Here is a 27,463-nt window from a genome sequence, read left to right on the forward strand (position 1 = left end):
ACCCTTTGGGCAGGTAAAATTCTAGCCCCACCCCCTGTGATCCAACAGAGGCCCTGGAGATCAAAGTTCTATGTGTCCTGGGACTTCCCTCTCATCCCAGTCCCTGATCAGGGGAAGAGGACAGCCCAGCCTTGGCAAGAATGGATAAGCATGGTGAATGGGGCTGGAGGCAGGGTGGGGACTGAGGACAGGGCCATTAACTCCTGTTAAGTGTGGATGCAAACCCAGTGTGGACCAACTCACCCATCACCATAGCAACGCCAGAGTAGAAGTCCAGCCTTTTCTCAGTTACTTGTACAAGCCCTCTCCTCTCTCTTTCCTGAATATTCTTGACATCTGCTCCCTCATCTTCACCTGCTGTTTTGGGGACCTTTGTCTTCTCTGCCCGAACCACGGTGACGATGCCTAAGTGGGTCTCCCTTGTCCTGCAGAGAGGCCATCCTAAAACACAGCTCTGAGCATGTCCCTCCATCAGAATGTCCAGTGGCTCCACCCTGGAACGACAAAGTCCAAACTCCACAGCCTGTCACCCAAAGTCCCAACCTTCCTGTCTAACGTCGTTTCCTATTCCCATTTCAAAAAGTTCCAGCACCCCTTTCTGGCTGCGCACTAAGTCTGGTCTTTTACGACCAAAAAGCTCCTTAGTGTGTTTTCCTAAAGAAAAGTGCAGTGGTCCCTGGCTTTCCAGCTTCAGCAACATCAAGAACTGGCAGAATCTTTGAAACAACTTTTTTGGGGAAAGATTTCAGAAGGCTTGGATGAAATTCAGAGGCCCCTCTGTTACTTACCTCGTCCCTGCTTGAGATGGTTGTGAAAAAGAAGGGGCACAATGTATGGAGAGTTTAGCACAGTGATTGCATACTGTGAGTCGTAATGAGTTGGTGCTCATTACATGTGAGCTGGAACACTAATTTTATCATTCTCCTTTGTTCCCAACCTCTTTAAACAGGACAGGCAGGGGTCAATTGCAATTTTCTTGACCTTTTCAGGGCAAACCACGGTTGTATCCTCCCTGCCCTCCTCCCCCTGCTTTTTGTTAGAAGTCTAGCTCCCCAGATCCAGCGGATAGCAGGGCACACGGTGGTGCCAGGGGAAGAGAGGGAGGCTGCTGAGTAGTGGACACCTCCCAGTAGAGGCCAGGTTACTTTCAATGCCCCCCACCCCCCCGCCCCGGGTGGGGGAACCTCCTGCCTGCCAAGACTACTGTGATGAGTTATGAAGTCTGTGCTCTCAACAAGGGAGGGACAGTGGTGGCTGAAATCAGCTGAAAACAGCTGGCAATTGGGGTCAAGCCCGGAAGGAGGCTTTTCCTAATTGGCTCACTCCCAGCACCACTCCTTTTCTTAACTGGCCTGTCCATGTTGTTGTTGTAGGTGGTGGTGTTGATGGTGTGTGTATATAGTGGGTTTTTTTTTTCAATTTTTTTAACGTTTATTTTTGAGACAGAGAGATACAGAGCATGAACGGGGGAGGGTCAGAGAGAGGGAGACACAGAATCGGAAGCAGGCTCCAGGCTCCGAGCTGTCAGCACAGAGCCCGACGCGGGGCTCGAACTCACAGACCATGAGATCATGACCTGAGCCGAAGTCGGCCGCTTAACCGACTGAGCCACCCAGGCGCCCCTATAGTGGGGTTTTTAGTCTGCCCAGAGGGGGCACTTTTTTCAATTATTTTCCTCATCACAGCTGGGCTTCCTTAAGGCAAGGCCCACTTTGAAGAAGGAAATCCTACCCAGAAAACAAAATCTAAACAACTCTCTAGAAAAGCCGCACTTCAATGTTTATTGACAGCCTACACAGAGATCAGTTCCCACCCTAGAGCCAATGAGAAGGAAGGTGGTGATGAGCTAGCACAGCCTCCGGGTTCGGGTTCAGGTTCGCAGCCCTCGTTGCTGCGCCTTGATGATTGCCTCCCAGCAAGCCCTGGGCTGGGCACTTTACAGAGATGCGACCTGATACCTGCCTCACGATGGGCACCGCTTTTGACAGATGGGGACACAGAGCTTGACATGACTTGCCCCGAATCCTCAGCAAGGAAGAGTAGAAACCTAGGAAATGGCGGGGGGTGGGGGGACAGCCCTGCAGGCCTTGTCTCGTCCGGGAAAATCCTGCACACTCCGTAACACTCTCTTCGAAATCCTAGCCTGGTGCGTCTCGTGCACACCGTCCTTCAGGCGCCTGTCTTTTTGGGGGGTCGGGTTGTGGACAACAGTCAGGGTACCCGGCTCTTCCCCGGGGACAGCGGGCCCGCGCTGACCTCCTCCCTCCCGCAGGAGTGAAGACTCCCTTGTGGAAGAAGGAACTGGTAGAGCCGCAGGCCAGAGAGGCTGCGGCGGCGGAGGAAGAGGAGGAGGGGTTGGAGGAAGAGGAGGACGACGACGAGGAGGAGAGGCCGCGGGAGCAGACGGCGGCCGAGGGCGAGGCGCAGTGCCGGGAGGCGGAGGGCGGCGAGGGTCGCGAGCGGGACTCCGTGTCCTACTGCCCGCTGCGCCAGGAGTCCAGCACCCAGCAGGTGGCGCTGCTGCGGCGCACGGACAGCGGCTTCTGGGGCTGGCTCAGCCCCTTCGTGCTGCTCGGCGGCCTGGCGGCTCCGGCGGACAGGTGAGGGCGCGCCCTGGCCGGGGCGGGCCGCACGCGCGAGGCCGCGGTGGGCGGGGACCGCGCGGGGCACTGAGCGTCCCGGGCCCCGCGCAGGAAGCGGAGCCTCCCCGAGCCGCCGTGCGTGCTGGAGACACGGCGCCGGCCGCCGCGCGCCGGGGGCTGTGCGCGCTGCGAGATCCTTTTCTGCAAGAAGTGCAGGAACCTGCACAGCCACCCGGCCTACGTGGCTCACTGCCTTCTGGAACACCCGGATCTGCGTGAGGCGCGGGCTTCGGGGGGTGCGGGGGCCGCCGGGGGCCCCTGAGCGCCCCCACTGCCAGCCTTTGTGCCCTCCGTCCTCGCCTGACCCCAGCCTCCCCGCCACCTTCTCCTCTCCTCTGACGCGGGGCGTTCTCCAGCACATTCCGCAGAACAGCCCCTTCCCAGAGCCGCCCTGCCCGGAGCGCCTCCTCTGAGCCGGCAAGTGGGCCCACCTGTCACCGAGCGTCCACCCAAGGCTGAGCCCAGTATCACCGGGAGCTCCATGCCTCCGTTAGCGCCTCCCGAGGGCTTCCGCCCCGGGGGGCACACAGTGCCTACCGCCCACCTGACTCACGTCCCCTGGCACAGCCTCACATTCATCTCTTGGGTATTTCAGGTCCGTCTGACCCAGTGGGCAGAGGCATTGCCTCGAGAAACTAACCCCTGGGTTCCCTCACCGCTGAGAAACCTGCCCCTGCCCCTCATTCAATAAAGCCTCTAATCAAAGTGTCAGTGCCTTGAGGTGGGGGCCAGGCGGCTCCCTTGAGGGTGATAAAGACCCTCATTTCCCCTCCCCAGGGTTCAAGCCAGAGAGAAAAGGGCAGGCCAAGAGCCTCCTCCCTCTATCCCCACCAGGACTGGGCGGAACAAAGCAGTTGCATCCAAGGGCAGTCAAAGGCCATTTCCCCCCACTGCACAGAGAAGAAAATGAAGGCGCAGGGCCAGAAATGCCCGTGGGGAGCTGAGGGCTGAATCTTGCCAGATCTTTCTCCCCTTCTGCTGGAAGCCTGGTCTTGCCAAGGTCAATGTGTGTGCAAATGAGGCACTGGCAGGTGTGGAGGGGGGAGGACAAGAGACCCAGATGCTAAGACGGAGACTGCCTGAGGCAGAAGACAGAGAGGCTGGGGAGCTGGTTCCTTCTCCAGGAATCCCAGCTATTCTTGGCCAGCCAGCAGGAGCTCCTGGAATGCTGTGTGTGTGGCCCGAAGAATGGGGCCATTGTGAGTACCAGGCCTCCCCCAGCCTGCAGAGACCCCAGCGCCTGCAGCAGAGCAGCCCTCCAGAGAGGCCCCTGTCCTCTCCTTGCCACCCATGACTCTCCATCTGGCCTGGGGGGGTAAGGGAGGGCAGGGACATGTTGCTTTTTCAGGCCCCCTCTCCGCATCGCAACTACTCACACACAAGTCTTGGCTTGGATGAAAGAACATGGTTCCAGCTTCTCCAGCATTCGTGCCCCACCTGTTCTTCACTGGCAACCATCCCAAGGAAGATTGATGCCTGCCTCCAGGCCCAGAAGCTGGGGGGGGGGGCACCTCTTTATTCCAGCCTCCCCACCCCCTACCAAAAGTCAGGCCCAGCAGGCCTGCATCAGTCTCCCTCTTGCTCTGGGTCCTAACCACCCCCTTCCCTCCCACCCAAGGCTCTCTGAAGTTGGAAATCCTTGTACCCAACCCACCCAAGCTTCCTGGAGGTGAGGCCTCTCATTTAAGACAATTCTCCAAGAACTGAGCCAGGAGGTCCTGAGGGGCAGGAGAGGTTGCCAAGTGGTCGCAACCTCTCCATGGAGTTTTACATCCTCCCCGGTTGCCCAGTGCCACGGCCTCATGGACAGGAAGTGCACCTTTAGCAGAAGGAACAAAATCCCCAAGGCTTCGGGAGGAAAGTCCTTTGGGGAAAGGTTTGAGACCCTTTTCGGCTTCTGCTTGGATTGATCCCACAAAGTTCAATGTCTTGAGAGCACATTCTTCAGGGAACAGATGCAGACGTGGTCTGGTCTTCTGCAGGGAGGCTCAGAGGCTTCCAAGACAGGACTTGCCCCTGGGGCAGGGGACACACGTTGGCCATAGGGCATCAATTCACTAAGAGGTGGGGGCGTCTTCAAAATAGGGCACCCCCCGAGTTGGCGTGCCAGCAGCCCATCCAGGGCAGCTCTGTGGCCCAGCGGCCCGAGTCCATCACCTGCAGTTTGGTCTGGTCAAGGCGCCAGTAGCGGTCATCCCTGAAGAAGATGATAGAACCGTCGGGCCGGGGCAGGGCGCCACTGACCTCCTCAGGGACACCGTCCCAGTCCTGCAGGCCTCGGGGGTAGTAGGGCTCCACCTGCAGTCCACCTCGGGCCAGCACGTAGTAGCGGGCACCCTTGAAGAGTATCAGTCGACCCAGAGGAGGGAAGAAGAGGGCCGCATCTGGGTGACGGGGCAGGCCTCCTGCCCGGCACAGCTGTGGTGAACTCCACACTGGCTTAGGGCCCCGGAACCTCCAGCATCGGCTCCCTGTAGGGCATCGGGAGAGCCAGGGTGAGCGGGTGGTTCTCACCCTTTGGTCCTCCACCTCACCCGTGTCTTCCCATTCCCCTGCTCCCCCTCATCCTAGAGCCCAAGGTGGTTAGTATTTGTGATAATCAAAATGGATCACACAGCACTAATAATTCGTTACACCCAGTACGGAGGGACTGTTGTGGCCTAGATCTCCAGCAGGTGTCAGCAGAGGGCAGAGGGCACTGTGGGAACCCATCCCTGGGAGGCGGGAAGCAGGCCTCTCCCTGGGTAGGGAGTGGACTATCAGGAAGGCCAATCACCATCTTTTCTACAGAGTTCTATGAAGGCAGGGATTTCTGTTTTGTTCACTACTGTAGCTGTAACACCTCCAACAGTGTCTAATGCATACAAGACATTCAATATTTGTTGGATGAATGAAACTACTCAATATACTGCACACTCCTCAGACATCATGCTGTTTGAATTCTCCTTCCCCAAGAAACCTGAGGGATTATTTTCCTCATTCAAGAAATTCAAGTCCGAGAGTTAAGTGACAGGCCCAACCTTACACAGCCAGGATGCCAAGGAGGTAGGACTTTCCGCTGGATCACAGAGCTTGGGAGTGGTTCTCTGTTCCCCTTCTAGACTCTTCTCTGCAGCTCTCCCACCCTCTCTCTCTGGGACAACCTCCACACCCACGCCCCCCAACCCATCACTGAAGGAACCTCCTAGTAGAGGTCCCTGGGGTCACAGGTTCAGATTGGAATTGAGACTCCTCCCTTCTGTTGACCTTGGACAGAACACCTCCCTTCTCTAGGCCTCAATTTTCTCATCTGCCCCAGGGCTGGTACCTTTGAAGAAGTAGAAGTCCCCATCATCCAGTGACACTGCAGCAGCCTCAATGTGGGGGGGCAGCCCTGCCCACCTCTCCTGTAGTGGGTGTGGCTCAGAGACATTGCCATTCGGTGTCACCTCCCAGAAGTGGCTTCCTTGAAAAACGTACAGTCGCTGTTGCCCATCTGTCCGGAGACAAGAGAGTTGAGGAGTGACCATTGGCCTCCTGCCTTCCTTCCAGGGAAGGTGCTTCCCAGGCAGAGGAGAGAAGATGTGGCCTGCTCAGCTGGGACAGAGGGAAGTGCACAGGACGAAGCAGGGTTTTGCTTGGCGTGGGCTTGCTACCCTGCAGGATGCTTGTGGCTTGGGATTTCTGGATTTTATTATTCATAACCCCACCTTGTATTCCAGCTCTGGAGACCCCTGGAGATGTGGGGGAGGAAGGAAAAAGGAAGTGAGGCACACGTGGGACCATCTTACCTACAGTGATGGCATCGAAGGAAGCATGGCAATATTTAGGACCCTGAATTTCAGGGCGCCTTCCCTGTGTTCTGTGGGGGTCCCAGGCCTCGAAGTCAGTGAACAGCTTTCCTGGGAGCTGGATGGCCACTGAGCCCCCCTGGGGCTTCCCTTCACGGGGAAGGAGAGAAGAGGGAGAGAACACACACGGGTTGGGGAGGGTGTCGAGGGCTCAAGACCTCCCCTTTGGCTCCTTTCATCTTTATCTGGTATGAGAGGCAGGGAAGGAGAGTGGGGGTGGGGGTGGGTTAAGAATGGTACTTGGTTGTTGGTATTAACCACAGCACTAAACTCAAAAGTCCTCTCTTCTGCTCAACAGTCTGGGAGAGAGGGACCCGTTGGAGTGGGGGACCAAACAAGAGTTTGGCACTAAGAAGGGCAGAAGATTCTCTTCCCTGAGTCCTGGGCAACACAGATGGCATGAGGACATGGTTCGGGGGCCCAGGCTGTGATAGTTACAGCAATTATAATAATTACAACACTATTTCACTTAGGAGACTGAGGCAGAGTCCAACAAGCTTAGAATTTGGCACCAGCTCCTGCGTCTGGGTCTACAGCTTTCTAGCTGTGTGACCTTGGACAAGTGTTCTAACCTCTCTGAGCCCCATTCTCCTCCTCAGTGGACAAAAGGATACTTATGTCGTGAGTGTATTGCATGTTAAGTGACTGGCCGGTAATATACATCCATGAAATAGCAGCTGTTTGTGTAGGTTTCTTAGGGTACAAGAGAAGTTCACTGGCCACTAGTACTACCGCCCTGTGAGGTAAGCAGTTATTATCTCGCAGAAGGTGAAACTGAGGGCTCCCAGAGGGTAAATGCTCTGCCCAAGAGCAGCTGCTTAGCACGAATGGCATGGGCTCTCGGCCCTGCCCACGCACAGTGCACTCTGAGGGAGGACAGCCCTGGTTGGGCGGCAGCACTGGTCAGTTCATCCTGGGGAGCAGACCTCGTCTGAGTCTACCTCCAGGCAGAGGCCCAGGCTTGGAGGGAAGTGGGCACCAGCGTCAGCGACGCGGGAGGCTGGGGGGGAGCAAGCGGAGCGGGAGCGAGGGCTGGCATGGGGGAAGACGCGGGACCCCTGGCTGGGTCTGGGTGACTGGGCAGGGATGCGAGAGGAACTGCCAAGACCGGGGCTGGGCGGGAATCCGGAATTGCATGGAAGGGAAGGCTGTGCGGCGCGGGACCTAGTCGGGATCGAGAGGCCAGGCATGGGGGACAGCAGGAGGGCGAAGGTTTTGGGATTTGAGGGGAGCCTGCGGCTTTCGGATCGGGAGGGACCGGTGGCGGGGAGGCCGGCTTGCAGAGCGGGCGTCCAGGCCCCGGAGGCGGGGCGGCGGGGGCTCACCATACAGGTCCTGCACCGCCAGCACGTCGTCCCAGCTGAGCAGCGCGTCGCGGCCCAGCCTCTTGTAGTAGGGCGCCATGAGCGCGCGCGGCGCGGGCGAGTGGGCCAGGCCGAGCGTGTGGCCGATCTCGTGCGCCAGCACCACGAACAGGTTGCGCCCGCGGCGGCGGCTCAGGGACCAGCGCTCGTCGCGGTCGAAGTGCGCTTCGCCACGGCGGGGCAGGAAGGCGTGCGCCAGGGCGCCCCCTGCAGGCGGCGCAGAGGGTGAGGGGGAGCCACCCGCCCGCGACACCCCCAAATTCCACCGTCCCGCGCAGGGGCCAAAGGGTGGGTGTGGCTGTCTTCTGCTGCATAATTCCCCTCCTAACGACGTCTGTCAGAGGCTGAACTGTGGAGCGGTGAACTGATGGCGAGGCTATGGGGTGGAGGCGCCTAAGAGGCAGCGTGGTATACACACAGCATGAGACCAAACTGCCTGGTCTTCTATCCTGGTTTCACTATTTTCTAGCTGTGTGACCTTGGGCAAGTAGCACCCCCTCTGATCTGAAATGGGAATGATGATAATGAGCTTCTTCCTCACGGGGTTATGCTGAGGATTAAAGAGGGATGTGGTATATTTGTGTGTTACGTACAATATTTAGTGCCTCGCCCGTAATAAATGCTGCCTAGGAATTATTTTCAAAAAGATATGGGAATAGGTGTAGTGGTTATCCCAGAGGTGGGCATGATGAGACCTTACGGATGTCGGTACTGTTTCTTGATCCGGGTGCTGGATATGTGTATGGGTGTGTATAGTATCTTTAATTAAAAGTATATATATTTTTGTGTTCTTGCCTTCTTCTGCCGGGGCCCCTTTGTGGGTCTCTACCTGCCAGGTTGTAGTAGGAGTGAGCAGAGGGAGTGAGCTGGATCAGTGATGTTCAAGCTTGTGACATGCCCCAGAGGGAGCTTATCAGTCATGCAGTTCCCAGGACCTCACGGTTCACAGTTCACTTTCTGCAGGGGCAGGGGTCAGTGAACTGCGCAGTGATGATGTTGGCCTAGAAGCCTGCTGAGGGTGCTTCCAGCGTTGCCTTCTTGGGGCCCAGGCCAACGGGGAATGCCTGCCATTAAAGGAGAACCACAGGGAGTGTGGGGAATGGGCCGTATGTACGAGGAATACATGCCTCCTGTTTTGAATATGCCTCGAGCAATGTTAGCCCTTTCCATTCAATTCTCCCAGTAATCCTGGGAGACAGATGGCAGGTTTCAGAGGGAGAAGGCCTAAACTCAAGAAGACAAAGCACCTGTTCTAAATCAGAGAGCTTTCTCCCAGTCCAGAACCCTCTTAGCCACCGGACCCCACCTGGGTGTGGGCATAAACATCTCATGTAGATATCATGGGTGAAGTGACTCACATGTAAGAATACGTATGTGTTACATGTGGATTCCTGAAAAGCTTAGATTTCTCCCAGTCCTGCCCTGGGTACCACCAGCAGGGCCTGGATGTTGGCTTTGCTCTGAGTGGGCTTGTTGGAAAGCAGAGGAGTGTAAGGGAGGTGTGGGCCCTATTGCCCAGGCCACGCAAGGTCTCAAGTCCCCACCAGGAAGGGATCTGATCAGGTCTCCTTCCCTCATTAGCAGGAGATGCACAGGGAGCCTGCGTTCAGGTTCTGAAGGTCAGTGCTGGGCAGAATGGGAGGAGAGCAGTTTAAACTGCCTTTAGGATGGGGGCAAACAGGAGAACGTCTGGGCTGTGGGAATGGGAAGCACTTCCGTGACAGGTAGGGAGGGGGTAGAATGCCTCTTGCCCTGTGGCAGTGACTGTGGTAGTGGGTGCAGGGAGGGTAGGAATGGGGTAGCGGTGGCCTCTGAGTGTTTTCAGGGTGTTGGTCTGGAGAATATCCATGTTTGGAGGACAGGAGAGGCATGGGGCTCTCTAGAAGCAGAGGATGGATGACGGGACCTCAGAAGATTCTCCCAGAAAATACTCTGGAATTTGCAAAGCACTTTCCATGCAGAAGCTCATCTGGCTGTCCTTTCAGCCATGTGGCACACAACTGGACAGAAACCATTGTTCCCATCCTATAGATGAGGAGCCTGAGAGCTCTTTAAAAGGGAATGCAGCTCGGTCAAGGCCAAAGCGAGAGTTTAGGCTCCATTGCCCTCCCCAGACAGCCTTTTCTACCGGGTTCCCCTCCTGCCATGGGAGAGAGAGCCTCTGTGTCAGCACCTGGGCCATCAAAGGCGTTGCCCAGTCCGTCGTTGTGGTCCCCGTGGAAGAAGGTGAGGCGGATGTCAGCGGGGACTGTGGCTGGGGCCTCCCAGAACTCCAGCGCCGAGACATTGCTCCACAGCTGGAAGGCAGCTCGAACAGCCCCGCGAACTGCTGGCTCGGGTAGGTGCTGTGGCCAGTTCACCAGGCGGTAGGAGAGGTGCTGCTTGTACCACTTGCTGCCTGCCAGCCAGAGAGGCCACATCAGTCCTACCTGCCTGCAGAACCTGGTGCTGGTCCCCGGGGACCCGTATGATGGGGAGACAGGCCCTCGTCCAGGGAGTCCTGGATGTGAAGGCAAGAAAGGCACAGCCCTCGCCCTGGGAAGATCCCATCTGGCTGGGGAGACACTGCTCTCTTGCGCACAGGACTACCTTTGTCCTGGAGAGTCCCCGGTCTAGTGGCTTAGTCGGGGGAGGTCCCCGGGGAAAATGTGACCTCTGCCCAGGAAGAGCCCCCAAAACCTGAAGGACTCTCTGGTCTGGCGTCTTTTTCTTCCCCACAGCCTGGGCTGAGCCTGAAAACAAGTCTGCACCTCTTGCTGGCAACAAATCCCTACCCCTGCCTACTGTGTCAGGGGCTGGAGGAAAGATGGGGCCACCGGGGCCACAGCTGTGACCCCCTCTCACCCCTTCTTCCTCTCTACTCTTCAGGCCCACCTGCCCCTCCTGTTCTAGTGCCTCAGGCCTGCTGCCAGAGAAGCTACCAAGACCCATTTATTAGCGTCTTTCCCTGACCCCTAGCCCCCACCCCTCACTTCCTCAGGGACTCTCAAGAGCTCGGAGGTGAAAACAAATAAGAACAAAGGGTGTGTTTTGTCACTCACTGACAGAGAGAAATTTTTCCATCTCCACTTAGTTACGAGTTTCTATTCCTTTGCTCAGAATTGTAATTCCTCCCTTAGGCCTAAGACTCTGGACTCTTGCCCAAGCCTCAGGTCAACCCCTTACAGCTCACCACACACCCAGGACCAGGGTGCTTAGAAGGTTCAGGACCCGAGTTTTTCACAAACTATTTCGGAGCCTTGTAAGCTCAGGGGCTGAGACGGTGACCCCAGGTGGTGGAAGATTCACAGCTCAGAGGCAGACCTCATGGGCCCAGGGAGTGCACAGGTATCATGCTATTTTGGGGGCCCCAGTTTCCCAAATGGACCAGAATACCTGATGTACGGGTGACAAGGAGGTGGCCAGGCCAGTGAGCACAGCCCTCTCTTTCCTTGGAGGAACAATTGAAGATTCAGACCTGCTGCCCTTCTGTCTTGGGGAAGTCCTTGCCCAAACTGGGGAAGAGGGCTAAAGGCATGGAAGGTTGGCCATCTCCTTACCAACCTCTCTGCTGTGTTCTCGGGAAACTGAGACCAGGGGGAAGGGACCTGTCCAGGGTCACAGAATGAGTGAGAAGCCAAGCTAGGCCCTGAGCCCAGGCCCTGACATCTGACACTGTGCACTTTCCACTATACTACACAGGTAAGCAGGCACATTTGCTAAGACTCAGGGCTTGTACATTTGTGTAAACATGGCTCCTTTCAGTCAAAACAGGGGCTCTGCATGAGCTGAAATTCTCCAGATGGAAGGGAGGGTGGTAGAGAGCAGAGGAGCTGAATGCCCTTTCCCTCCCCCGCGCCCCCCTTCATCCCCCATGGAAGTGGGGGAGGGGCGGGTCTTTTCTCCCACCCTGAGCCAAGCTCCATTCAAGGCAATGCTGCCTCCCTGGGCCTGTTTGGCCTGGCGGCCACCCAACCCCTCCCAGCCAGTGACCCAGCCTCTGGGAGGGAAGAGGGAGGGATTCTTAGGAAGGGAGGGAGAAAAGAAAGGCAGAGGGAAGGTCTGGGGTCCAGAGGCACCTCAGAGGGCTCTGGACTGGCTGGCGCTGGGCACTTCCACACCTCGCTGTGGATGACTGACCCCCAGACTCTCCCCGCCCACCTTCAAGCTTCTAGAAGTGTGAGGCAGCTCCTTCTGCCTCCTTGCCAATGGTGGGGGGGGGGGGGCTTACTCCCTGGACAAGAAAGGGAGAGGGTGGGCACTTCTCTCACTGTAGGTAGCCAGGGAAGGTGACAGCTCACAGTATAAAAATCCTCTGAATCTGTGTGTGTGTGTGTGTGTGTGTGTGTGTGTGTGCGTGCATGTGTTTAGGGGAGGATGGGGAGGACAAACAGGAACAGGACTGAGAGAAGAAAATGGCTAATTTTTCTTGGGAGGGGTTGTTGGTGTGCCCACCAGGAAGGAAGGAATGCCCTGGCCAGCAGCCTGAGCCCTCTGTCCATCCTAGAGCAGGCTGGCCGCCTCCGGCCCCATCCTGAACTCCGGGCCAGGCAAGGCTGGATTCTGTAGCGACTTCTAGGCCACAGAAGCACCTGGCAGTGCATCCCCCACACCCTTGCTCCAAAATCCAAAAGGGAAGAGGAAAGGTAAAGGACACCAGGAGTGCAGACACCTCGTTGGGGGAGGACCCTGGAGTCCTGACGTCCAACAGGCAATGGATACTGAGGAAAGAGCATGGGTTGGAATCCCAGTACTTCTACTTATAACCTTACATAGCAAATTATGGAATCTCTCCAAACCTTAGTTTCCTTATTTGCAAAGTGCAATTTATAAGACTTGTTTCTGGTAAAAATGAAATGGCAAATGAAATGGCAACATATAGCTGCTGGGCGTATGGTAGGTGCTCAGTAAATACCCATTCACTTCTCCTTCCTTTTCCACCCCAGATTCACCCCTGTGTCCCCCAACTCCCATCAGATCCACCCCTGTGCCTCCCCAACCCCCAGCAGATTCACCCTTGTATCCCCTCCACCCCCACCAGATTCACCCCTGTGCCCCGCCCCCCAACCTCCACCAGCCCCAACCCCCCACCAGCTCCATGAAGGCCCAAGGGGGATTGAAAATCTCCCCTGCAGGCACAGAGTGGACCAGACATTCAGAATGAGGTTGCCAGATTTAGTAATTAAAAATATGGAACACCTAGTTAAATTTGAATGTCAGATAAACAACAAATAATTCTTTTATTTCACTTTTTATAAGTGAGAACAAAACAATTATTTTTTGTCCATCTGACATTCAAATTTAACTGGACATCCTATATTTTGTCCGGCAACCGTACCCTTGAACCCGACTTTGTCAGCATAGCATTCTCCACAGAATAGACAGTCATGGACCTGGAAATCCACATCATTTTTAAAGCACCTACCCATGTTCTGGGTTTTCACATGTGGAATCTCACTCAGTCCTCCCAATGACAAGAAGGCTTGGCCACATCCTGGCTATGTGGCCCTGGGGAAGTTCCCCAAGCTCGTTGTCCCTTAGTTTGCCTAACTGTAAAATGAGGATAAATGGCACCCATCTCATAGGGTTGTTATGGGATTAAGTGAGTTAATCCATTTAGAACCATGCTTGGCGAATCATAAATGCTCAGTAAGGGTCAACTGTTATTATTACATTTTCTTTCCTAAGGAAAACATAGGAAGTGTTCAGTGCCTACCAAGCATACAGCTCCTTTCTAGGGAACCTCTTCCCCTAGGGGATAAAGGATGTCAAGCTTCTTCGGGTCACGCTGTGAGCAAGAGGGACAGTCCCTGCCTAACTTGGCCACTGCTGTCTGGACCAGGGGTCAGTGTCAGACAGTGGCATGGGGCCAGGTTGGCAAGGCAAGGCCACCTGCCTGGGAGATGCCTTAGCTTGAATCTCTGTCCCAGATGGAGGCTCCAAATTAAACAGCGACAAATGGACTCCATCGGATTCAGATACTCCCTTGAGAAGGCATGAGAAGATGTCGCCAGAAGGAAGTCTCCCTACTGCTCCTGGGTGCCCAGGAGGCATCGTCCCAGTTCTCTGGGAGACCACCTTTAGCCTGGTGGTGGCATGCTGAGACTGTGTCTGGGGCTGCCCCCACCCTCCACTGCAAGCCCCTAACCCTGGGTGGTCAGGGCCCATCTCTACTCTGTAGGCAGAAAGGGCCTGGGTCTTGGGTGAGGAAATGGAGCAGTGACACACTGCTGAACCCAGAGCCCCAGCTCCAGGAAGGCTGCGCCTCCGTTCCACCTTGCCTGTCCAGAAACACAGTGGGATGCAGAACAGGTCGACACCAAGGATGTCTGGAGCCCAGAGTCTGGCCCCCATCGCTGCCATCCTCCAGTAGCTAAGGGGAGCCGCCCACGACTTCCTTCTGGATTAGCTAAGAAATAAAAACGACCTATGTGCCTCCTGATCTGCTCATAACAGATATCGTTGGCGAAAGTGGTTAATGCAAATTAAAAGAGGCAATGACCCAAAGTGCTCATGGTAAACTCAATTGTAGATGAAAGCCTGACTGAACAAGCCTATCTTGTTGGAAATCTTAAGAACTGCCAACATCGATCGGAGAAAATTAGTACAAACAAGATGTTAAAACCACACACAGTAAAACCTGTTATTGATGAAGAATTGCTAGAAGTAATCAAATCTTCATAAATCTTAGATCTGTAACTTTTGACCCTGGAAGATTGCATTTGGACAAAAAGGAGAAAGAGGAGGAGAAGGAAAGATAAAAACAAAACTACAAAAGGAAAATCACAATAGCAGAAACTGTGGTGTGTAAAATGAGTTGTGATGAAATGTCCAGAAGAGGCAAATCTGTTCTACTAGGAACAGAAAGTAGATTTCCTGTGGCCAGGGGCTGTGGGGAGGGGATAGGAGGTAGGGGGGAGGGGAGGGGGAGGAGGAGTGACTGCTACTGAGCATGGGGTTTCTCTTTGAGGTGATGAACATGTTCTGGAATTAGATGGTGGTAATGGTTGCACAATTCTGCGAATATACTAAAACCCACTGAATTGTACTTGTTAAACGGGTAAATTTTATGGTATGTGAATTATATTTCAATAAAGCTGTTAAAATGTGCTGTAGACAAAATAAAACTGATCAATAAGTCACGTCTTTGTTGAAGAATTCTTGTGAAAAAGGCATTGAACCTGACGAAAATAACTTTGGGACACTATAAAGCAAAATGTTGGCAACAGTTGAACTGCCCTGCATCACAAACTGATGGAGGGCTTGATGGGATTTGCTCTGGAAAATATGTGCCCAATGAAAATTCATCGACGTGGGTGTAATTCTGATTTAAATGTCTGTGTTCACAAACACGGCCTTCTAGTTGAGGGGTCCTGCTCACCCACTGCTCACCCCTCTCTCGCCCTAGGGAAGAGTTTACAGACAAAGCCCCTTGGAGGCTGAACTGGGTTTTTCTCCGGCCACGGGGCTTCCGGGTATTGAGGAATCCCAGCTCAGCTAGATTTAAACAGGGCTCACTCACCTTGCTTTGCAAAGCGTTTCTTCCGCCTCATTCTGGCCAGGCGTCCAGCAAACAAGGCACTGATCCTCTCCGTCCAGGCCACCTGACTGTCTGTGTCTGCAACCCCACAGCGGGGCCGTGTCATCTGGCGCAAGGTGGCAGTATCCAGCACGCCACTGATGGGCAGCTGGGACACCCACTGGAACTCTCTGTCAGGAGGAATTGAGATAAAGGGTCACAGAGCAAGGGTGGGGGGTGGAGGTGAGGGCAGGGAGCTTTCCCTGGGGACAGAGAAGGGAGGGAGCCATGGAGTGTGGCCCTTGGACACAGGTGGGAGGCCAGCCTCCCAGGAAGATGGAGGAGGCTACCCAAGCTTTGCCCTCCAGCACCCCCAAGTTCCCCACATCCCTCCATCCTACCTGAGGGCATTGCTGAATCTTGTCGAGGTGATGTCTTGGGGGACCTGGTCCTTGAGATATCCGTACTTCTCCAGGAATGCCTGGGGGAGAGAGGAGTGTCAGCCTTCCCATGGTGTGGCATCCTTTCCCCTCCCTTGGTCTCTGAGACTCGGTGGCACATATATCATGCCCAATCTCACCTTCATCTCAACAAAGGGGAAGGAGTCCTGGGACCAAAGTCAGAAGGATATAGACTCAGTTCCTGGCCACCACTGACTAACTTGACGGTCTTGGGCAAGTCACTCAATATTTCTGAACATTAGTGTCTTTCATTCTCAAACTGGCCAAGCAGTCCCCACCCAGCATATTTCACCGCATGGTCAGCAATCACAGCAGGGCATGCGGCACAGTGGAGTTAGGGGCTCTGGAGTCACGTCGGCCTGGGTTTTAATCTCAGTTAGCAAGCTATTTCTGTAAATCACAGGTTTCTTATCTGTAAAAGGGGCTTAGAAATAGTACATAACTTACAGGCTTTTTGGTGAGGCTTAATCACAATAGTGAATACAAAGTACTCAACACAGTGCCTGTCACCTAGGAGGGGTCCATACAGAGTAGCTATTATAAATATAAATATACACTGTTCATATGCCTCAACTCTGCTCCTGAAGCATCTCTCCTCTCTAGGGAGCTGCCCCGTATTATTATTATTATTATTATTATTTTTTGAGAGGTGGGGAGAGGCAAGGGAGAGAGGGAGAGAGAGAATCCCAGGCAGGCTCCATTCTCAGCATAGAGCCCGATGCGGGGCTATACCCCATGACCCTGGGATCATGACCTGAGCCCATATCAAGAGTTGGATGCTCCACCGACTGAGCCACCCAGATGCTCAGGGAGTTGCCCTGTATTGATCAGAAGTTGGGCTGGTCACCTGTGGGCTTTGCCATGCCTGGATTGGGAATTAATTCCCTTTCTAATTCTGGCTTCTTCCTAAACAATCCCACTCCCCCCCCCCCGCCATATATATTTAAGGCCCTGTGAACAACAAATGCACTTGCTCTCAATTCTATGGTTTGTCTAAAAATTTGGCTCCTTAGGAAAGTCATTTTGGGGGGTGCCTGGCTGGTGCAGGTAGAGAAGCATGCTACTCTTGATCTCAGGGTTGTGGGTTTGAGACTCTCGCTGGGTGTAGAGATGATTTACATACATCTTTTTGAATTAGAAACCTACAACATGGGGCGCCTGGGTGGCTCAGTCGGTTAAGCATTGGACTTTGGCTCAGGTCATGATCTCGTGGATCGTGGGCTCAAATCCCACATCGGGCACTCTGCTGTCAGCACAGAGCCTGCTTCAGATCTTCTGTTCCTCTCTCTCTCTGCCTTTTCCCCACTTGTGCACGTGCTCTCTCTCAAAAATAAATAAACACTAAAAAAAAAAAAGGAACCTGCAACACTCTGTTTTCATGCATTCATTTGTTAATTCATACAATGTACTAGGTACCCTGCAATGGTCAGCGAGATACCCCTAAAGGAGCTTATACACTTGTGGATAGAAACAGACAATAGAAACCCAGATAACAAGTAAAGGGGGCACTTTTGGTGCTATAAAGCAAAGAAACTGGGCGATGTGATGGAGAATAACTTAAATAGAAACTTTCCACTAGAAGGAAGAAGGACCAGGTCAGAGAAGGACCACCAGGTCAGAGAAGGACCATCTGAAGAGCTGATAGTTGATGTGAGCCCTAAAGAATGAGAAGTCGCTGGCCATGCAATGAGGTAGGAAAGGGTGTTCCAGGCAGAGGAACAGCCAATGCAGAGCCCTGAGCTAGGAACGATGTTGCTGTGTCCAAGGAGCAGAAGGAAGGCTGGAACACAGAAGTGTGAAGAAGCAGGATGTGGGATGAGGCCACAGGGAGAGGCAGGACTGTCACCAAGGTAGGAAATGGGAGTTTTATTTGGGTCTTGATGATGGGTTAATTGTGGGGAATGAAAGAAAGAGAGGAATCCTGGGGGCGCCTGGGTGGCTCAGTCGGTTGAGCGTCCGACTTCGGCTCAGGTCATGATCTCATGGTTCATGAGTTTGAGCCCTGTGTTGGGCTCTGTGTTGACCGCTCAGAGCCTGGAGCCTGTTTCGGATTCTGTGTCCCCCTCTCTCTCCGCCCCACCCCTGCTTGCGCTCTGTCTCTCTCTTTCAAAAATGAATAAACACAAAAAAAGTTTTTTTTTTTAAGAAAAGAAAGAGAGGAATCCAGGATGGCTCTTCAAGTTTTGCCTTGGATGGCGATGCTATAGACTGTACGAGGAAACCAAGGGGGGAAACAGATGGGGGTGGTTGGGACAAAGATGAACACTCAGGTGTCAGACGGCCCTGGTTGTATGATCCTGAAGCTCAGGGGAGAAGCTAGAATCTTCCAGCATGTAGATGATGTGACCGCTATGATATCACAGCTGGATGTGATCCTCCGGGGAAATTAGTGTAACTGGAGAACATCTTGTGGCCCAAATGCCTGTTACCCACTGCCTGTCCTCACACACCTGGAAGTTGCTCTCCCCGCAGCCACGTGTTTGGAGGCCAGTGGAGAGAAGCGTGTGACTCACTGTCCTTACCTATCACCAGCCCTACCCTTCTGGGAAACGATGCACTTGGCTCCCTGCTTGCCCTTGTCACTGCTAAAGCCTCATCAATGGATTAAAAGAAATGTCACCTCAGCTGCTTAATTCTTATGCAGACACACATTGTGTCTCCAATTTTACCCTCCTTGCTGTGTTACCTATATGGAAATAATTTTCTGTCTTCCTTGTTCTCTCACTCACTTTTATTTGCTATATTTCTTTCTTTTTTTTTTTTTTTAGGTTTATTTATTCTGAGAGAGAGAGAGAGAGAGAGAGAAAGTGAGCAGGGGAGGAGGGACAGAGAGAGAGGGAGAGAGAACATCCCAAGCAGACTGTGTGCTGTCAGCACAGAGCCCAATGTGGGGCTCAATTTCACGAACTGCAAGGTCATGACCTGAGCTGAAACCAAGAGTTGGATGCTTAACGGACTGAGCCACCCAGGTGCTCCTCTTTGCTGTATTTCTTTTTTTTATTGTTATTATTTTTTTAAATATTTATTTTATTTTTAAGGGAGAGAGAGAGTGCGCACATGCTCTCATGAGCGGGGGAGGGGGAGGGGCAGAGAGAGAGGGAGACACAGAATCTGAAGCAGGCTCTAGGCTCCGAGCTATCAGCACAGAGCCTGATGGGGCTTGAACTCATGAACCTCGAGATCATGACCTGAACCAAAGTTGGCACTTAACTGACTGAGCCACCCAGGCGCTCCTGCTGTATTTCTTAAATCAATTCCAATCACAGCTGCTGTTTCAAGGAAAAAGTGCAGAGAATGAAATGAGACACTAAGAGCCAGGATGGGCAAGTTCCTAAGCGTTTGCAAGTATCCAGCCTCTGTTTTGTGAATTTCATTATATCCGCCTTCAGCGACCTCCACAACCTCTTCTCAATAAAGGGTTCCCATAAGGAACCCTTATTCTAGACAAAAGAATACTCCCCAAGTCCATTTGATTATTTTTCTGCACTAATTTATTAGAATTTCAGTACTATTTTCTTTTTTCTCTTTCCAAAGGTATACTATTTGGGGATGCATAATGGATTAAAGGGGTTCTAGTGGCTTAATCTGGAGACTATGTATTGCCTAAAATAGTGTGGCATCATGGACTAGCCACCAGGCTTGGAATCAAGCATCTGTTCCTGACCCTGACTTTGGGTGGCCAGGGACAAACTACTTAACATCTCTGAGCCTCTGCTTCTTTACCCACAATGTGAAAACAAGAATAGCCTCAAAGGATTCTCAATGAAGTAAAGCAACGGACATCTAGCGTGCATAGTAAATACTCAATGAACAGTTGATCTAGTTGATTTACCTTAGTAGAAACCTAACAGACTTTTGGAATGTAACCCATCTAACAAGATGGGAAACGAACGCTCTGAAGAAGGCAGTTATACCTCTGTTCTCCATTCAGGTGCTCTATCTTAGACTTGCCTCACCCCAGCCAGGTACCTTGTTCTCTTCCTTGCCTCCTCCCTTTCCCTCGGTGAGGCTGGATAGAGTGGCTTTAAAAAAATTTTTTTTAATGTTTATTTTTTATATATAGAGAGAGACAGAGTACGAGTGGGGAGGGGCAGACAGAGAGGGAGACAGAAACTGAAGCAGGCTCTAGGCTCTGAGCTGTCAGCACAGAGCCCGATGCGGGGCTCGAACCCACAAACCATGAGATCATGACCTGAGCTGAAGTTCAATGCTTAACCGACTGAACCACCCAGGTGCCCCAGGTGCCCAGCCAGGCTTTCTAAAGGAAGCCAGGAAATCAATGTCCCTTAGAAGCAGATTTGCCTAGTGACTTGGGAGAGGCTGGGTCACAGGCTAACAAGCTGGCACTCCCTGTGCTCCTCCCCGCAAACCCGCCCAGCCCTTATCAGAAAGTTGGCTCTGGTTCTGGAACTATGAGGCCTTGGACAGTGCAGGAGAAGGGAGGGGGTACTGACTAGCGGCGTCTCCTGTTTCCTGGCTGGGCTGCCACGCCTGGTACTTTGGCAGGCACGGTGGTGTGGAGGGCAGTATGGGGGTGGAGGCCTTTTTTTTTTTTTTAGGGGTCCTTCAGAGAGGAAATCCTGGGCCTCTCTTCCTGACTGGTCTCTGGGACCCTGTGGGTTGCAAGCCAGAGCTGAATTCCCGGGAGGCTGTGTGAGCACATGACCAGGCCAAGAGACACCAAAGGAATGAGAAAAATAAATTTTAAGAATTTGACATTCTATATTTCCATAAAAGCACTAAAATATTATAATAGCAATGATCAGAACTTAAGGATTCCTTTATACTTATTTTATTTTTAATATGAACATTAATTTTTTAATGTTTATTTACGAGAGAGAGAGAGAGAGAGGGAGGGAGAACGAGTGCACAAGCGAGGGAGGAGGGGCAGAGGGGGGCGGCTCCAGGTTCTGAGCTGCCAGCACAGAGTTTGACATGGGGCTCAAACTCACGAAGCCTGAGCCCACGACCTGAGCCCACGTTGTACACTTAACTAACTGAGCCACCCAGGCGCCCCATGAACATTAATATTTTTAATATGAACATTTTAAAATTACATATAGGAAGGGGCCCCTTCATGTCCTCAGTGCTGAGGACTCTAAAGTCCTGCAGAGAGGAGGCAGAGCCACATCCCTGGGTGTTGTCCCCTAACTCTCTTCTGTGAGCCCATTTGCCAAGCCTCAGTTTTTGCCTGCCAAGGTGACAGAAATGCCCTGTCTGCATGGGATAAAGAGCAGGGGTGTGGGGCAGGTGACAGTGTGGCCAAGGGATCCCAGGAAGAGACACAGGACTAGGAGGTGGAGCTCCTGTTCTCATTCCAGCTTGATCACTAACACCTTGGAGGTGTCATTTCCCTTCTGGGCTGTCATTTTCCTAGGGCTTTTCCTGGGATCTCTTAGGGACCCCCTGAGCTCCACTTGGGGTCACCCCCATGGAGGCTGTGTCCCAGCAGCTCCTCTCAGCCTTGCAGTTCCAGACACCACGTTTTCTCTTTTCCCTGTTCTCCACCCATCCTCTCTCCTGCAGATCCCAACGCTTGAACTGAGCAGAGAGGAAGGCAGAGGACTGTGTCCTTCCGTGATTCACCCTGCCCAGACCTAGAAGCTTGTGACAACCTGCCTCACCCACTTGCTCAGGGCTGGGGCCGCTTCCCCGGGGAGTCGTCTCTAAGAAGTCCTGGGAGGGGCTGTGGTGTCTGGGTAAAATGAAAATCATTCTCCCTGGGACCCAGGAAACTGAGTGGAATTGGAACTCTGGGGTTCTAGCCTTGCGTCTGTCCTGACTTGCCATGGGAGGGTGTGTAGAGCCCAGCCCCTTTAGTGCTTGAGGGATGGGGAAATTCTGGTCATTTTGTATCAAGGCAAGACTAGCAATGAGGTGTAGCAAAATGAATTGAGGCCTGAGTCGAGAATTCTGAGTCACTGGCCTGGCAGGGCAACAGCACTGGGCTGTGTCTTGAGTTTTATTCCTTTGCCACTAAGAACTGTGTGTCCTTAGGCAAGTTCTGTGCCTCTCTGGGCCTCAGTTTCTTCTTCTATAGAATGAGAGAGTTGAATTAGAGCTAAAATGTACTCCACCTTAATCTACCATCATGACCTTGCCTCTGTAACTGATTAGCTACGTGAACTATGACAAAGTTACTTAACCTCTCTGTGACTCAAAGTGTGACATGGGGGTAAGAATGCTTTAGGTTTCTCACAGGAGTGTGGTAAAAATCCAGTAAGTAGATGCCTTGGGAGAGCTTTATGGTAGTTGCCCCATTAAAAACGTTGTGTCCCCCGCTATAGTCACAGAGAGTTATTGCTAGAAAGGAACTGTGTTAGGTAAGTCTAGGAAGGGCAGGGCCCAGTCTTACATCTAAAGAGTGGCTGTGATACCCTCAGTATCAAAGAACTGCAGGAGCAAAACTGAGACCAAGACTTTTTAAATTGCAAAATGGCAAGCTTATGCAGAAACCATGTTGCTTTACCTGTGACTTATTTCATCTCGTATCACCTTTCATTGTGATTTCATTCTTTCCAGAGTGACTCTGTGATTGTCTTTGTCATTCAATACATCTTGAGCACTATTAACCAAGTCAAGATGCAAGGGATGATAGTTGGTGTTCTGCCTTGGCATGTTCTAGAAATAAAAATATTTTCTGGTAATCAGGAACACAGTGAGTCCTTGACTAGTGCAGAGCTTTTAAGGGGTTTCCACCTTTGAGTTTCAGAATCACCTTGCAAGAACATAGGCAGGATGGGGGTTGCTAATCCCATGTTAAAGATGGGGAAAGAAAGTCTCAGGAGAGCAAGCAGTGCCTTGCTAAAGGATCCTAAGTGAGTTCAGATCCTCTCTACCTATCCCTGGATGTCTTATTTGACGTTCAAACAAGTGACTCAGTAGCTTTAAAACTGAAGGCAAAGCTTCCAACCTGCTCTCTCCACTGGGGAGACAATTCTTAAATGAGAAAAAGGAAAAGCTGGGGATGTTTCTAGCTGGATTCCTCCCACCTCTTCTGCAAGCAGGTTCAGGGGCAGAGCAGAGGAAAGAAGATGTTTAGGTGGTGGACTCTGGCTTTCAATAGAAGCTGGGATCACATCTCCCATCACACCCCAAACAGGTCTTCTGACAAGCTACAGGTATTCATTCATCAGGACTCAAGCATGTTCCTTCCCAAAGACAAACATGTTTCCGGGATGCTTTGCCTCTGTTCTCTGGCTCCTGGAATCTACGGAAGGCCCCAGGGCAGCAGGACCAGCTCAGACCCTTTCCCTTTATTTTGGGCAAAGTCTCCCCTTCCCTCTGACTCCCTGCCTCTCCCCCCCCTTTCCCTTGTCCCTAGTCTCATATTCACAAAGTTCTGTCTGGGAGTAGCTTTGATATCTCTTGCTGTATTCCCCGCTTCTTTCATTTTGCATCCTTAAGGAAGTTGGAAAAAATTAGCTGGTCAGTCTCCACCCAGACCCCTCTTGTACTTCTTCTAACGCCAAATAATCATACTGAATGGTCCTCACTAGGATTGCAGGGCTAAATTTAGGGCATGAAATCATGCTCTAACCAGAGTTGTCCACCTATCTTGCTGCTATGTTCCTGCTTCCACCACCCAGCTTTTGCTAGATTTCTTGGTTTTCTACTGTTTTGACTACTGTTTTTCCACCAACTCATGGTTCTCTGGGACCCTTGAGAGCCTCTATTTACCCTGCACCCATGAGTCACTGAGCTGAGCTGAGGAATGGCTTCCACGCCCGGGCTTCTGGGCTTCTGACTCACAAAAAGCCAAATGAATAGCTCTGGGGTATGAGAAACAGACACTGCATCTGGGGGTGGAGACTCCACAGAAGCTCCAATGTTTCCCTGGAGAAATGAACTAGCCAGCCCCTTATTGTACTGACACAATGGGAGTAGCTATGCAGATATGCATAGACCACCAAGGGGAAGGCAGGTCTTGGACATACCACCTGGGTGTTTTAAAGAAGGTCCAAGCACAGCACAGTAGGTAGATCCCTTGGGACAGTCTGTGTCACCCAAAAACAGAGTAGGGCCTGATTGGGATCAGGAGGGGGTCCGAGGTGATGAGGTCATTCATTAACTCTCAATCCTGCAACTCAGCAGTGGAGGCCCTTTCTGCTCACTAGTGTCTCGTAAGCAGCCCTAGTTTTCCCGAGTGGGCAACAATGAACTTGTTCATAATGTAGCTTTGTGAGAGGTCAGTCTCCTCCTAGGCAAAGTCCACTTTGGAAAACCCTCGACTTTATTACTTTGTATGCATACAAGGGACACATACAGCCATGCACACAGGACGCAGGGATAAACACGGAGACATGGGAATGGGAATGCAGACACATGCACACAGACAGACACGGACACACAGGCAGATGAAATGGACACACACTCACGCACCCATACAGGCACTGGCACACAAACACACCAAAGCCAAAGAATGTTAGCTCTGGGAGAGTCATTTAAGAAATTTTACTCTCTCATTTTAACAACGGAGGAAACTGTAGCCTGGAGAAGTGAGGGGACTAGCTCAAGATCACACAGCTGGTTTTTATTCTTTCTTTCCTTCTCTGTCCTGAATTCTGAACTTTGCCCACAAGCTCAGCAGGAGTGCTGTGCTTTGCTTGGGGGTCTAGCTCTGTACCGCAGTCAGGGAATTATACCTGAGCAAAGAGCCAGGGTGATCACGGGGCTCACTTTGTGTGGTTCCCTTCTGTGGATGGTTGTATTTCCCCAAGTGACCGCAACAATAAGAACATTCCCATGCTCTTCTTACAATGACTTCAACACTCCTGCCACCAGTCTGTGTTCCTTCGCCTTGATCTGGAGCTTGTGACTGCTCCAGCCGATCGATGGGGTGCAGCAGAAGCAATGCTGTGCAACTTCCTAGTCTCAGTCATAAAGAGGATAGGACTTCTGCCCTCTCTCTGTCTCTCAGCACACTCATCCTGGAGACCCAGCCACCACATTTGGGCCCAAACCAGCCCACATGGAGAAACCATGTGGATGGGCCCATAGGAGAAAATCGTGGCCCCCAGTTGACAGCCAGCGAGCCTTCAGATGATCCCATCCTCAGACATTGTAGAGCAGAGACAAGCTGCTCTTATGTGCCCTGTTTGAAATTCTGACCCACAGTATCTATGAACCTAATAAATGTTTGTTTGACTTTACTAAGTTCTGGGGTCATTTATAATGTAGCCATAGTAACTGCAACACCATCTCTTAGGAATTATAGCCCTGTGCTGCCTCTTGTCCGATGCTGAAAATAGTTGCCTCACATATTTTGCCCTGTGTTATTGTTCTAGGAGAGCTAAGTCACCAAGCCAGGACTTTAATCTGTTCTCTAAAATAATGATAAAAGATAAATAATAACAGCAACAATATTGAAAGCAACTTCCTTTTATAGACTGCTTTCTATGGACTGGGCATTGTGTTGATCATTTTATATACATTATCTCAACGAAGCCGCATAGCAGTCTTACGAAATAGGCATTTATTATTAACCTCCTCTGTACAGAGAAGAAAACTTCATAGAGATTAAATGATTCACTTATGGTTTGCACACAGGTCTGTCTGACACTGAAGCTGATGCAATTGACCATATACAGAAGCTCATACAGACACACTCACACCCCCCAATCTGCATTATATATACATACATATGTACATGCCTAGGCATATAAAGATGCATACACACCCATTACACTTTTCCAGGATTTTTTATACATTTAAAATATTTCTTGTTCTCCGAGGTAAAAATCCCCTTCCCCCAATTTATGTTAAATAGACTGCAAGAGACCCAATCTGCTTAGTATTATGCTTCCCAAGCACACCCCAAGATAAAATTCTCTCCATCTGGGGCCACCACAGGCATGGGCGGCAGAGATATTGTCTCTGTTCTCCTGCCAAGGATTGTCTGGGACCCAGACTTTGGGGGAGGTGGGGCGGGACTCTTAATAGGACTTGGCTTGGTAGACAGAAGCCTTCTCCCGGGGCCATGAGAACTGTGCACTTGATGCTGTAAGTTTCAAAATTCAGTGAAACACAGTGATTCCCAAACATGCAAAAGCAGAGAGCACAGAACAAGAGACCAGTGCTTGGAAGGGGAGCAGGTGAAGGAGTTTGACACAGGACCCCCTTGTTGAAATCAGGTAATTTCCAAATATTCCAGAATAGTGATGGGAGCTGGCTGATGGGATGAAGAGCCATTCAATGGGGGCCTCTTCATTCTGTAGGTTTACTAGATTCAGCATGCCTCTTCTTAGGAAGAGGAATGGGAGGTACTGAGAATTTCTTGGCTGACAGTTTCAGAACAGGAAAGAAGCTCTTAGGGAGCAAGGGTCTCAGGGCAGAGCACTGGGCTCAAGAACTTAGAACTTCTCCTTGGGGCGCCTGGGTGGCTCAGTCCGTTAAGCGATGGACTCTTGGTTTTGGTTCAGGTCATGATCTTGGGTTCATGAGATCAAGCCCCAAGTGGACCCTGCTTGAGATCTCTCTCTCTCTCCCTCTGCCCCTCCCCCTCCCTCGCTTGTGTTAGGCACGTTCTCTCTCTCTCAAAAAAAAAAAAAAACAAAAACAAATAAAAATTAGAACTTCTTAAAATAGTGGAGACCCCAGTTCTAATCTTGCGAATACAGACAGAGATGGATACTGATGTATTATTACAATCACCTTTATCTGGAAAATAGATACCCCAAGTGGAGCCCCACCCCTGCCTTCAAAAAGTTCCCCTTGTGCAATCTACAGCAAGCAGCTGAATTCCAAAAGGAGGAAAGTGAAATGGGAAGTGTTTAAGGTTCACCTCCAACTCTCTGCCCCCTTTGTCAAATTCGGTCCTGAAGCACTGTTCCAAAGCTCCTTAGAAGCAATCCTTGAGACTATATATAATATTCTTACCCATTTTACAGGTTATGAAACTAGTCCCGAGCTTGGGCGCTGACAAGCCGCTGGCTCAGTGGCAGCACCAGCCCAGGAAGCCAGTGTTGTCTCCTGTGTCCCTGGCCAGTCAGCGGTACTCTCTCCACCTCACCAATCTGGGGGGCTTTGCAGCCTCTGGGAAGGCTCGGGGCATCGGATGAATGAATGGCCAAGTCTCCCCAGCCTAGGCGGTGAGGGGCAGTAGGTCCGTGTCAAACTAGGGTGCAGAGGCCACTTCTCTCTCTGTTGTTGCCCGCCTGTCCCATCTTGTCGCTCCCTCCTTCCCCCGTCCGGGAAAACCAATGCAGATCCGCGTGCCTGGGTGGTCCCAGCCGTGGCACGGGGGAGAATGTTCCCCAGACTCTTTGTGTGCAAGTGTGTAGAGCGCGGACACCGGGAGGGTAGTGCAGATTGCCGGCTCAGATGGGACGGCTGGGTGACCTGACTGCAAAGTTCTGGGGGGTCTCTAGCCCGCGGCTCCCTTTCCGCCCTGCACACATCCTTTACCTCCGCTTCCCTGCGCAGCTCCTGGCCTCCGCGCTCGGCGAGCTGGGCGTCCAGGCCGCCCCACAGCAGCAGCGGCAGGGCGCGCAGCAGGAGGCCGACACGCGCCGCCATCTCGCCGCCGCCCCCGCCACCGGGCGCGGGCAAGTGGGGAGCCGCTGAGCGCGCGGCTGCCCGAGGCGGTCAGTGGTGCCCGGGACCCCGCGGATGCTCCAGCTCTGCGCCGCCCCCACGCGGAGGAGGGAGGGCCTAGGGGCGCGCGGGG

General features: G+C 52.3%; 2 protein-coding genes across 5 annotated transcripts; one reads left to right on the top strand and one right to left on the bottom strand.

Annotated features, from left to right (window-relative positions):
- On the top strand, positions 1–3,347 carry CE1H17orf50 (chromosome E1 C17orf50 homolog). Its single transcript, XM_053212344.1, has 2 exons — positions 1–153; positions 2,273–3,347. Exons 1-2 carry the CDS (start codon positions 141–143, stop codon positions 2,602–2,604), a joined length of 345 nt encoding a protein of 114 aa, XP_053068319.1. The 5' UTR covers positions 1–140; the 3' UTR covers positions 2,605–3,347.
- Positions 1,759–27,463, bottom strand: MMP28 (matrix metallopeptidase 28). 4 transcript variants are annotated; one of them, XM_027034361.2, is made up of 8 exons: positions 27,202–27,463; positions 15,736–15,815; positions 15,338–15,525; positions 10,010–10,234; positions 7,798–8,043; positions 6,413–6,562; positions 5,950–6,117; positions 1,759–5,113 (listed from the first exon to the last, which is right to left on the bottom strand). In XM_027034361.2, exons 1-8 carry the CDS (start codon positions 27,310–27,312, stop codon positions 4,719–4,721), a joined length of 1,563 nt encoding a protein of 520 aa, XP_026890162.2. In that variant the 5' UTR covers positions 27,313–27,463; the 3' UTR covers positions 1,759–4,718. The 4 variants fall into 4 exon arrangements, with proteins under 4 accessions (XP_026890162.2, XP_026890163.2, XP_053068317.1 ...); XM_027034362.2 differs by lacking the exon at positions 6,413–6,562; XM_053212342.1 differs by lacking the exons at positions 6,413–6,562; positions 7,798–8,043.

This window comes from Acinonyx jubatus, chromosome E1 (assembly GCF_027475565.1).
Source record: "Acinonyx jubatus isolate Ajub_Pintada_27869175 chromosome E1, VMU_Ajub_asm_v1.0, whole genome shotgun sequence".
Classification (NCBI taxonomy): Eukaryota; Metazoa; Chordata; class Mammalia; order Carnivora; family Felidae; genus Acinonyx; species Acinonyx jubatus.